This window comes from Phodopus roborovskii, unplaced genomic scaffold (genome assembly GCF_943737965.1).
Source record: "Phodopus roborovskii unplaced genomic scaffold, PHOROB, whole genome shotgun sequence".
Classification (NCBI taxonomy): Eukaryota; Metazoa; Chordata; class Mammalia; order Rodentia; family Cricetidae; genus Phodopus; species Phodopus roborovskii.
The window spans coordinates 10,782,973-10,795,345 of record NW_026126546.1 but is presented as its reverse complement, the minus strand read 5'-3'; the positions used below and the strand labels follow the sequence as shown (position 1 = coordinate 10,795,345).

Sequence of the window (12,373 nt, the reverse complement as noted above, 5' to 3'; positions counted from 1 at the left end):
ACCTCTTATTTGCACACCTTTAATCCCAGCACTTGGGAGGCAGAGGCAGGCAGATCTCTGTGAGTTCAAGGCCAGCCTGGTCTACATAGCAAGCAAGCTTCAGGACAGCAAAGGGCTACATAAAGATGCTGTTGAGAGAGAGAGAGAGAGAGAGAGAGAGAGAGAGAGCATGCAGCAGAGAATGTGTGTCTCCCCTATAGATCCCCTCCAGTTTCTGACTTGTTCCTGCTCACCACGGGCTCATAAGCTGACCAGACGCTTTTCTCATTCTCTTGTTACTGTTTAGCACTGGAAACTGAATTCAGGGCCTTGTGCATTTTAGACAAATGCTCTATCAAGGAGCCATGCCCCCAGCCCTTGACTTTCTCATCTGAAGGTCATTTAACACAACCTACTCACAGGGTTTAAAACTTCTTAGAGTCAGTGTTCTAAAGGTTATGCAAGGCATATTCATGCAGCAGAGGAATGCAAAGCTTTAAGGACTGTAAGAATTCTCCCTGTTCCAAGTAAGAGAAGCCAAGGTGACTGCTATTTTGTTTGTTTTGAGAGGTGCCAGACTGACCTCAAACTCACTATGCAGCTGAAGATGATCTTGAACTCCTGATCCTCTGGTTTCCCTTCTCAAGTGTGAGGACCTACCCAAAGGCCAAGGTACAAAGGAATTACATGTACTGCCCAGTAGCCCAGTTTGGCCTTGAACTTCTTTTATTTTTAATCTGTCTGTCTGTCTGTCTGTCTGTCTGTCTGTCTGTCTATCTATCTATCTATCTATCTATCTATCTATCTGAGTTTTTCAAGACAGGGTTTCTCTGTGTATTCCTGACTGTCCTGGAACTAGCTCTGTAGACCAGGCTGGCCTTAAACTCAGAGATCCACCTGCCTCTGCCTCCCCAGTGCTGGGATTAAAGGCATGTACCACTAGGCCTAGCTGACCTTGACTGTTAATCCTCCTGCCTCCACCTCCAGGTTTCTGGGATTATTGGCATATGCCACCACATACCCATTTCTTGCTCAACATCTTAAAACAGCTGGACAGATTTTATGTCTTATGTTAAAATATAATCCATGTTTATTTTACTATTAAAACTTCCCTACCCAAATGTTTTTTTAAATGATGCCCTTGGCAGATGCACCACATATGTTCTGTGGCTTCAAGTATCCTGGTCAGTAACATTCAGCCCAACCAAGAAATACAGCACTAGATGGTTTCTAAGGCCTCTGATCCCAGCCAGACTGGAGTCGTCCGGCTGGACAGGCAGCAGGTAGTAGAGGAGTCTCATACCTTTGATTTGACCAGGCTATAGTCCATAGGATGAGGTCATGCCAGTGGGTTCCATGGCCACACATCTTTTCCCTCAATTTATCCCCCAATAAATAGCATAAAATTCAATCACTGAAGCCCCAGAATGCTGGAGACAGATGTAATGGCTATGTTTTCTTTCCCCAGAGTCCTGTGAGCTGCTTATCTATAAGGGCAGACACAGATATCCCAGGGTCGCAAAGAAGGGCTCTATGACTTCTCCTTGCCTGGTGGTCCTGGCTCTGTGTCTTCAGCCTGGGGCCATGAGTCCCTCCTACCCATCATGGGTATGGTATGGTGGGGCCTTGATTTGCCCACAGGGCTAGCTGGTCTGTCCAAGCCACCATCCTGTAGTGTAGGCTGGGAAGGGTCCTTCCCAAAGTGCAGAATTTCCACTTGGGCAGTTAGTCATCTGAGTAGTGGTTCCCTGTAGGGGAAAAGGAAGAGCAGGGACAGAGGAATCAGGCTGGGCTTCAGGGTTAGCCCAGGACCCCCCTCCCCCAGCCCCTGATGCTCACCCAGGACATTGAACTTGCACAGTGGGCAGGTCTGCTGTAGCATCAGCCAGGGGTCCACACAGTCTCGGTGGAACTCATGCTTACAGGGCAGGACCCGGAGCCACTACAGGGCAGGGGAGAGGCATGGGCTATAGATGGGGACAGGCGCATGCCCTCTTCACTGAGCACTCCTGGGCCTTCCCAAGGTATGTTCTTGGTAGCTATAACGAGGACTGGAAGAAAGTCCTGGTTGGAGTGTTGAGGGTCTTAGGAGCAGGATCTGGGATGCCACAGGTGAGCTGGTAGCTGACCTTGCCCAGGCACTAACCTGCTTGTTACAGAAGTTATCTAGACAAACAGCACACGTCTCCATGCCAGGCTCCGGAAGGCTGTGTGCTGCCCTGCTCAGCCGGCAGCGCCGGGTCTTGAGGGATGCCAGTCTCCGAACCACACGGCGTGTGAACAAATCCCCCTGTGAGAAAAGGATGGCCACAGTCTTGCAGGCCCAAGGGCTGTGGGCACAAGAGATTCCACAATCTGGCTCCCACCTGGCCTCCAGGCTCCTGCTGGTTCTGTCGTGATGCCTGCCGCTGGGCCTGAACCACAAGGCCTGTGCACAAGAGCATGGCCACAAGCAAGATGGCGTTCCACAGCTGCTGCAGGGGCTTCTGGAGAGAGAGGAGGATGTCGGGCACTGGGGCTGCTCCACATGCTTCCCCAGGAACAGCCACTCCCATGCACACTGGTGACAAATCAGGCGACATGCACTGAGGGCCTCTGTCTCTTGTCTCCACCCCACCGACCTGTGTGCTCCTCAGGATCTGCCCCAGCTACGTGGAGAGCCACATCTACCCCCTCTTCATCTGAAACTGCAGAAGCTGGTACACTTCTGCCATCATTTCTCTCTTCAACCACCAGCACGCAGGCCCCGCCCCCAGACCCAGGGACTTCAGTGGCAAACTGACAATGCCATGCCCTCCTTCACCGTATTTCCCCCTTGTCCCCTGCCTTGCCCTGCCACGTTTCCCTGCCTTGAAAATTGCTTTTCCTTGCCCTTGCCTCTCAACACCCAGGGACACGGCCCCACTGGATACATATCCCCCTGCCCAGCCCTTTAATACCCGCTGACCATGGGCTTCCTCGCTGCTGCCCTGGGTAGTCCTCGAGGCCCTTTCACTGGTTGGGAAGTAAGTCTGATATGGTGACATGTAGCCGCAGTCTGTGTGGAATGAAACCGAACCGGCAGAGCACACGAGCCACAGGGCCCTGCCGCACAGGTGTGCTGTTTCACACAGAATCTAGATGTGCTGTGACAACTAAACAGCTTCACTAAAAACTCTAGACCTTCTCAGTAGCTTTGTCTTTGTCACCCCGTACAGGGTGGGGTGTCCTAACTGTTCCCCCTGGTAGTAAGTATTTCCCAGGGACTGCTCTTGCTAACACCGTTTCCATCACAGCCGGGGAGAGGTGCCAAAGTGATACAGTGCAAAAGCCACCGTGCTGGGCCAGGCTGAGGCTTGGGGTGAAAGCACTGGGGTCATTCCTTAGAGGCGGCTACAACCCTGTCCCTCTCCCCTCTAATCCCAGCAGGGTGGTGGCACCTATTCCAGGAAACCCCGAGCCCTAAGTTGGGCTCAGGTGTTTTTGCTGTGATCTGGAAGGGGATCTGTACCTACTGCTAGCTTGAGGTTCACCCCTACAGAATGACAGTATCTATCTGCTCCCCAGCCGGAGTCTGGGCTGGGGCTACTGTGTTGTGTCCTGTCCTACAATGGGGCAGGCCAGTCAGCAGGACATGCCAAATGGCCACCAAGGCAGAGCTGCTCTGAAACCTGAGGTAGGGAGAGGACGGGCAGCATCCTCCCCCCTCCCTCTCAGAGTAGCCAGAGTGCTGTCCAGCATAGTTTCTGGATTACCAGCTCAGGGTGGTCGCTGGGCCTGGGACCAGGCTTGGTGTCCATTGTCCATCAGGGAAACTCCATGAGCAGCCTGGCCAGCTATCATTTGGATGTCTCATCTGCCATGGTCACCGCCAACTTGGCTGGTAGTCCCTTTGCAGCTGTTGAGCTTTTTCCTCTGTCCCTGCCAGCCTGTCCTAAGCACTGTATATTCTCACTTCCAGGCCGTCAGAGCCCTTTCCCAGCCTATTCTTCTTCCAGATGTAACCTTTCCCCCTACCCTTCACCAAATGCCCCCCCTCACCAGAGGTCTGTGTGGTCCACCCCAGTGGGGGAGAGACTGTATGGGGAGAACATGAAAACACTTGGCCTGTGGTTGTTGAGCTAAGGTTTGAGAGCCAGGGTTTTAACTTGTCTGACTTCAAAATCCTCAGTGTGGCCCTTGTCACCAAGCACCGAAGGCTGCACACTAAGAGACAATGTATGTCTTCCTCCCCATAACTTATATACTGCAGTTCAAGACATGCTGTGGATTGAAACCCTGGAAGCTAAACACGGGGCTATGTGGACACAAGACACAGCCCTAGCCACGAGGACACAAAGTCACTAACATACCGGGCTGGATCTCCTCAGAATGCTGAGAAACCCCGGCAGAGCCTAGCTATCACTGAGCAGACAGAGTAAGCCTGTGAGCAGAGGACTGGAGAGTCCAAAGCAGGAGGGCAGGATGAGCCAGGAAAGTTCTATTAGCCAAGGACTCAAAAGGGGAATGAACACTAAGGGCCAATCAGGGGCAAGGCCCAGAGGCAGGAGGTCAGGGCGTGTATGGGAGCTGGTGAGTAATGCAAGGTAGCCAGAACTTAGAAGTAAAGGACCAGTGTGGGCGAGGCTCTGCAGAAGAACCCTTGCTTAGCATGCACATGGCCCTGGGTCCTTTCCCCAATGGAGAATGAAAGTGACAAGTAGAGAGCAGAAGGCAATATGACAGAGCCTACCGTTGCCTACGACTCTAGGCCAAGTGTCATGGTCAGTGTCTGCTGTACCATATGACTAAGTAATCGGCTCTAAGACATGCAAGGCTGTTGTAGGATCCACCTACCTGCTCCTGGGCCTGACCACCTCCCAGGCACACCAAGTCCTGCCAGCCTCCATAGCTGTCCTTGGAGAGGCCACACGTAGTCCACAATGTCAGCTTCCACTCGATGTTGGCTGACAGGGACTCTCTGCTGGTGATCTCAGCAGTAGCCTGGGTCCTCCTGAGAGGAAGAACCATGGGAAGGGAGGTCCAGATTCATCTACCTGGCTCTGCAGTAGATATCCCAGGATATTGCTGTTGTAGCCTTCCGGTTCGGCTCCCAGACCTTTCCTGGCTGTTTTCCCAGGTTCTCACCCAGCGAGACCAAGAAACTGCCTGTCAACCAGGTATCCAGCTTCCTCAGGCTGAGCTAGTCCCTCTGCCCATAGGGCAACTCCCTTCCCAGATCCCGCCGCCTCTTTGCCATCTCTTCCTGTTTTCACCCTTGGACAGTGGTTTAAGGGCTAACAGGCCAGGTAAGGACCCTCTCCAGAGACACCCTCCTCCCCTGGAGCCCACTGGTGAGCCAGAGACTCAGCACCCAGGCAGCAGACCACCCAAAATAAACCCAACTCACTGAAGAAGTGCCTCCAAGAGCTTGGTGACATTGGCAGAATAATGGAGGACAATTACTGGCCTGAGCAGAAGCTGGGATATGTCCAACTGCAGGAGACAGGGAGGTCAGCAGGCTTTGGTCCTCATCCCCTTACCTGCTCACCCTCCAGTCCATTCCAGTTTACCTCTCGAACCATACTATGGTTTAGGATGAGGAGAAGCAGGGCAGAGGCTCCCAGGAAGAGGGCACGGCGCATCTGCAAGGGAAGACAGAAGGTAAGAGGCTGCCACACCTGCCCGTGGCCCCAGTTCTCAGGAGTCTGACTGCTGGACAGACTAGCCATAAGATCCCTCAAGCATTCCAAAGCTAAAACTGAAGAGAGATGACAGCCATAAGTAACACTTGATGGTTGTAGACTGAAGCAATATTTAATTAGAGGCATAGAATACATTTTAGAGATGTTAACTTTTCTAATTTCAGATACCATAGTTACCTAAGGATATCCTCGATTTTAAGAAATTTGCACATTCTCTCTCTCTCTCTCTCTCTCTCTCTCTCTCTCTCTCTCTCTGTGTGTGTGTGTGTGTGTGTGTGTGTGTGTGTGAAACTCCTGTTCTCTAGGATCCAAAACATCTTGTCATTTGCCCTAGTCCTGGCAAAGCAGTTCTCGCCACCCTTGCTGACTCCCATCATGTATTCTGAGCAAAGACCCTCTTTCCCCAGCAAACCTTCCCCCTCTTTCTGTCTCCCCATCGTATTGCTTTGACGCCCCATATTGGGGTCTCCTGACTCAAGGCCAGGCTTTCTTTGGAAGGTTCCCCATAGGTCACCAGGTAGCCTGGCTCTAAATGATGTTTTGAAAACATTTCCTTTCTCCCCTTCCCTCCAAAAGTCCTTTGCACCTGCTGGACCAGGGCCTTGGGGTATGCCTTCTGGCCACTGCCTTGGTTCTCCTGGTGAAACTGGGCAGCCTGTTCTTTGCCCACATATGCCACTGCAATCCAGTCGTCCACAGGTATCTCCTGCTCAGCATCCACGACATCCATCTGTGTGAGGAGTCATGAGAAGACGGAATGCAAGAGGCAGCCAGGGTCTGCCACAGTATGCAAGGTCGGGGGAATGAGTTTGGAAGGGGCATGTGGATCTCAGGTCTGCGAAAGCCTGGGCTGTCAAGGGCTTGCTTGCTTTAGGACATATTCTGAGGAGCCGGATCTATGCGAGGGTCATGGCATGTTTTGGCAGGGTTGCGCTCACCAACAGCAGACGACCGCCCAGCAGAGGCTCTGGGCCGGCTTCAGGACCGATCCTGACGCCCTCCAAAACCAGGGCGTCTTGCCGCGGCAGCTTCACATCCACTCGCACTGCCCGGGCTCCGCCCCGCCCGCCCGGGGCCGCCGGCTCGCTGCCATCTGCCGCGGCCCCGGACCCCGCCAGGCCCAACCATAGAGGCAGCAGGGGCAGCAGCAGAAGAAGCGGCGACGGCGGCGATGGAGGAGGTGGCGGCGACGGTGGCGATCTCAGCGCGGGGCGGTCGGCAGGGCCCATGGTCAGAGCGAAGAGCTAGGGAGGCCGTGGACTGGGGCAGTCCGGGGCACCGGGAGAACCGAGAGAGCGAGGCCGCGCCGGACGGGGCGGGGCGCCGGCAGGGGAGGAGCCGCGGCCGGAGGGGCGGGGCGCCAGGAGGGTGAGCCGGGTGTTTGGCAACTCCGCGCGCCCCCTAGTGGTCCCTGAGAGCCCTAGTGCAGGCGGCGGGGGCTGCTGACATCGGGCCCGCGATCACCGACAGCAGAAGGCTCTGGAGAGATTGCCAGGTTGTCAGTGGAGACAGGTGCTGGGTAGTCGCAGGACCAGAGAAAGGCAGGAACAAGGGAGGCGTAGGGGCCTGGACCCACGGTGTGGCCAAGGCTATGTCACATCCTCCTCCGAGTCAGCGTTTCTTTATAAAATCAAATAGCAGAGGGTTTTTAAGGAGCAAGGGAGAAGGGCTAGGGGCAGGAGGCTGAACAAGCCATACAGAGCCATAGTGGCCCTGAGAACTGGACTGTCCTCGTCTGTAAAATGGACTTATCTAAACCTGCACTTCTCCATTTCTAACACAATCTCCAATGCTTTCTGGATTGTGAAGGTTCTATTTTTGTCCTAAAAATCTGTCCTTTACCCTGGGGGTTGGTTGCTGAGAGCTGGCCCAATCTGAAACCTGAACCTTTTACAAATTATATGCTGATAAAAGGATGTGCTGCAACACATCCCCCATTTTCTAATAAAATATTCAAACCTATGGGAAACAGAAACCTGTTTGGCTGCCAGTATGTGATGACCAAAATATTTCTAAAGAAGACAGAGATGTATAGAAAAAAGTCTGCAAACGGGGAATTAACATAAAACTGGCCAGCACATACATAAACCTTGTCTGTCAGAGGACATGTTGCACTTGGGGAGATGGGAGGAGAATGGTGTGGCTCACTCTGACTGCCACTAAATCAGGCAACCACTGGAAAAAGAAATGACACTGGCCGGGCAGTGGTGGTGCACGCCTTTATTTAATCCCAGCAATCGGGAAGCAGAGGCAGGCAGATCACTGTGAGTTCAAGGCCAGCCTGGTCTACAGAGTGAGTTTCAGGACAGCCAGATTGTTACAAAGAGAAACCTTGTCTTAAAAATGAAATTGGAGCCCTATTGCACATTGCCTACAGAAAGTCAATTCATATGAATTAAAGAAACATGAAAAGTAAAACTCTAACATTTTAAATAAACATAATTTTGATTAGTTCAAGGTCATGAGTATTTTATTTTATTTTTTTTTAATGGCAGAAAAACTATTATCATGGGCATGCTGATAATCTCAGCACTTGAGAGGGTGAGACAGGAAGATTATGAGTTTAAGGCAAACATATATTACACAGTGAGATCCTGCTTGAAAAAACATAAAATGGTGGGGGCAGTATCTGGAGAGATGGCTCAGTAGTTAAGAGCACGGGCCCTTCCCAGAGGGTCCGGGTTTGATCCCAGCACCCCCACAGACTTCCGGGTCACAAACTCCTGGGTTTCCAGTCTCAGGGGATCGGTTGCCCCCTTCTGGCCTTTATAGGCACTGCATGCTCATGGGTGTGCCGTTGTGCGTGCAATCATAGGCTTAAAATAAAAATGAAAAAGTTCTTTTTGTAGATGGAGTTTCTGTTCTACCTGATCCTGCCGCCCTTCAGCCCCAAATGAACTCGCAAAGACTTATATTAATTAGAAACTGTTTGGCTGATGACTCAGGCTTCTTATTGGCTAGCTCTCTAAATTATTAACCCATTTCTATTAAACAGTGTATTGCCACAAGGCTGTGGCTTTCCTGTAATGATCCAGCACGTTACTCTCAGCAGCTACATGGCTTCTTTCTTGCAGCCAATCGCTGTGTCTCTCTCCAGCATTCTCCTCTTCTAGCCCTGCCTATACTTCCAGTCTGGCTATGGGCCAATCAGTGTTTTATTCATCAACCAATAAGAGAAACATATACAGGACATTGCTGGCACCATCTTTTCTTTTTCTTTTTCTCTCCTTCTTTTGGTTTTCAAAACAGAGTCTCTCTGTGTAGCCCTGGCTGTCCTGGAACTGTCTCTGTAGACGTCCTTCTAAGAGGAGGGGACCTCAATTAAGAAAATGCTTCCATAAGATTGGGCTGTAGGCACACCTATAGGGCATTTTCTTTTTATTAGTGATTTATGAGAAAGTGCTATCTCGTGGTTGGTGGCCCTGGGTTCTATAAGAAAGCAGGCTGAGCAAGCCACGGGAAGGAAATCAGTAAGTAGAACTCCTCCATGGCCTGGCCTCTCTATCAGCTCCCACTTCCTTCAATGATGGATTATGATGTGGAAGTGTAAGCCAGATAAACCCTTTCCTCCCCAGGTTGCTTTTGGTCATGGTGTTTATCACAGCAATAGAGACCTTAACTAGGCAAAAAGGATTAATAATTAAATTATATTTAAAAATAAGTAGACAATGTATCCATGGCAAATTGAAAATGCTAAACTAGAGTGAGAAAAGAGTGGAGGAGATGCTCAGCGAGCGAGGCTACAGTGCAGGCAAAAGGACTCAGGAAATTGCAGGTGTCCATCTGGTATTTGCCTGCAATTCCAGCTCCTGGAGGCAAAGTCTGAGAACGCCTTGAGCTACCTAGCTACAATTCAAGTGAAAGACCCGCCTCAATAGACAAGTGGAGATCCAGCCAGGAAGACATTAACTTCAACCTATGGCCTCTACACATACATGCACATATGGTCCCCCAACACTCTCGTGTACCTACATACATAAACAAGAAAACCCCTCCATGAACATGCATGTAAATGACTCAGCCCAGAATATGAAATGTACAGATAAGAGAACAAGATACCAGTAGGGATTGGACAGAGGAGGGAACAAGAATGGTCAATAAATGTGAAAAGTTTGCTGAGGGTGAAACTCATTGATAGAGTGTGTGCTTAACATGCATGAGGCCTTGGATTCAGTTCTGCTAGGGGGTGGGGATGCTGAAAAATTAAAATTAATTTATTTGGAGGCGGGGTTCGAGATAGGGTTTCTCTCTGTAGCTTTGGCTATCCTGGAACTCTGTAGACCAGGCTGACCTCAAACTAAGAGATCCACCGGTCTCTGCCTCTGGAGTGCCGGAATTAAAGGTGTGTGCCACCACTACCCGGCAAAATTAATTACTGAGCAGGAAAATGAAAAATTCAAAACCCGTGAGAGATTAACTGGAGTTTGACAATGTCAGGTGCTGCTAGAGATGTGGCATTTTCGCAGTGCTTGGTGGCAGTAGGACTTTGCTGTGCTGACCAGGTACACAGTCACACCAGAAAACCATTCATCAAAGAAAACTGGGAGTAAACATCTAGTCCTAAGTATATAGTCTAGAATAATAATTCTCCACACAGATAGAACATTAGTGTTATTTAAAAATCTTTTTAAAATGCCTAACAAAGTCCTACATGGATGGGGGCTGGAGAGATGGCTCAGCAGTTAAGAGCATAGTCTTCTGTTAAGAGCATAGTCTTCTTTTCCAGAGGACCAGGGTTCAATTCCCAGCACCCTCATGGCAGCTCACAGCTGTCCAGAGCTCCAGCTCCAGGGGATCTGACCCCCTCACACAAACACACATGCAGGCAAAACACCAGTGCATTGGGGGGGAATAAAGCCCGAGATGATGGCACACGCCTATACACTCAGCATTTATGAGGTAGAGGCAGGCAGATTGTGGGTTCAAAGCCAGCCAGAGCCACAAAGTGAGACCCCCGATTAGAAAACAAATAAATCAGGATGCTGTGGCAGGTAATCCCAGATACTTAGGAGACTATGGCAGAAGGATTGGTTGAGCCCAGGAGTTGAGAACATCGTGAGAGCTGTCTCAAATAAATAACCCACTCCCCCAAACCCCTGGCCCCTAACCCATACTTTAAATCAGTACCGGCACCTCTGGAGATAGGTTTGTTTCTGTTAGTTGTAAAAGGTTTCCCAGAGAGATAATTCTTATGTACAGTCTCAGCTGAGAACCTCCCCACTGTGATGTATAAAACAACAAGGTTGTATTGTGAAAAACTGGAAATAGCTCCGCTCTCTATCACCAGGACAAGAGATGAATAATGGATTCTTCATATGTAGACTACCATACAACAGAAATAAATGTTTTGCAGCATGAATGATTCTTACAGGATGCTGAGTATAAAAAGTAACTTCTTATGAACAAGTCCAGCCAGTGTGGTGGTGCATGTCTTTAATTCCAGCACTTGGGAGGCAAGGCAGGTGAATTTCTGAGTTCTAGGCCAGCCTGGTCAACAGAGTGAGTTCCAGGACAGCCAGAGCTACACAGAGAGACCCTGTCTCAACCACCCCCCCAAAAGAAGCCCAACAATAGGCTCATCAGGGTGCCTAAGATCATCTCACAAAGGTCAGTCTTCAGTGTCTTTCTATATACCAGTAAGGAACAATTTTAAAAAGAAATTAAAACAATAACCTCACTTATAATAATAGCATACAAAATAATGAAATATTGTTGGCTCAATACAAGCAGCGAGGTAAAAGACACATGCATTGAAAACGATGAAATGTTATTGAAATGCACAAGAAGATAATAATAAACAAACAGAGGCCAGGCACACACCTTTCCTCCCAGCACTCGGGAGGCTGAGGCAGGTAGATTTCTGTGAGTTCGAGACCAGCCTGATCTACAGAGTGAGTTCCAGGACAGGCTCCAAAGCAATACAGAGAAACCCTGTCTTGAAAAACCAAAAACAAACAAACAAACAAAAAACAGAAAGGTGTGGGCACAGTGAGTTAACAATTAACATTGCTAAAGCACTGGTGCTACACAAAGCTATGAAGAAAATCAGGGAAACTCATGACGTTTGGTCACCAGAGTGGGACATAATGGTGCTGGGTTCCAACTGAGGGCATAATGCATGCCAGGTAAACACTTCACCACTAAATCAGGCTCTGCTTTTAAATCACATGAGTCCTCATTGTATCATTTAGTAGAGGTAGTAGCAGCAGCAGCAGCATTAGTCAGGGCATTGCTAGGTGGGCCAGCTCCCTTCTGATTGCCCCCTTTACTGTGAGGCTCTTCCCAATAAAGAGTACACCGACCCCACCCCCACCCCCCACTGGCTCTTAGAGCTCTTAAAGTGAAGAAGGCCCCTCTGTCCTGTGCTTAATCAGAAGCCAGAAAGCCATAACTACTTGGGCAGGGTTACCTGGTGAGGTCAGGCTGGGGCCTACCAGGAACTGGCTGTCCTCAGTCCACCCTTACCAGATCTCTTAGGAGGAGGCCACGTGGGGCACAGCAAAGTCCTACTTCTTTCATTTTGTGTGTAGCTCAGCCCATTTGCATGTCCCAGTGACAGGGCTGCAGAGATCTACTGTCATCAACAAAGCTGCTGGCTCTGCCTATTACTGTTTCTGTTTCTTGCTCTGTGTCACCACCCAGAGACCTGAGCAGAGCATCCTCACTGACTACCCAAACAAACGGCCCAGAAAGACATAGAGCCTTACTCATCTTTGACCCCTGGGACATGC

The 12,373-nt window shown here is 50.1% G+C and overlaps 1 protein-coding gene across 1 annotated transcript; it reads right to left on the bottom strand.

The window, feature by feature from the left end:
* Nucleotides 1–1,046: 1,046 nt before the first annotated feature.
* Rnf215 (ring finger protein 215) lies at nucleotides 1,047–6,913 on the bottom strand. Its single transcript, XM_051200356.1, has 9 exons — nucleotides 6,581–6,913; nucleotides 6,229–6,372; nucleotides 5,511–5,582; nucleotides 5,348–5,433; nucleotides 4,795–4,951; nucleotides 2,346–2,465; nucleotides 2,126–2,269; nucleotides 1,819–1,921; nucleotides 1,047–1,727 (listed from the first exon to the last, which is right to left on the bottom strand). The coding sequence occupies exons 1-9, from the start codon at nucleotides 6,869–6,871 to the stop codon at nucleotides 1,705–1,707; spliced, it is 1,140 nt and encodes a 379-aa protein (XP_051056313.1). The 5' UTR covers nucleotides 6,872–6,913; the 3' UTR covers nucleotides 1,047–1,704.
* Between the last annotated feature and the right edge of the window lie 5,460 nt (nucleotides 6,914–12,373).

Bases quoted from the DNA above. Each gene is read 5' to 3' on its own strand.
- Rnf215 (XM_051200356.1), bottom strand. From the start codon at position 6,871: ATGGGCCCTGCCGACCGCCCCGCGCTGAGATCGCCACCGTCGCCGCCA. The intron at 5,583-6,228 runs GTGCAAAGGACT...CTTCCCTTGCAG, and splicing joins CCAAGGCCCTGGTCCAGCAG to ATGCGCCGTGCCCTCTTCCT. The intron at 5,434-5,510 runs GTAAACTGGAAT...TGTCTCCTGCAG, and splicing joins ACCATAGTATGGTTCGAGAG to TTGGACATATCCCAGCTTCT.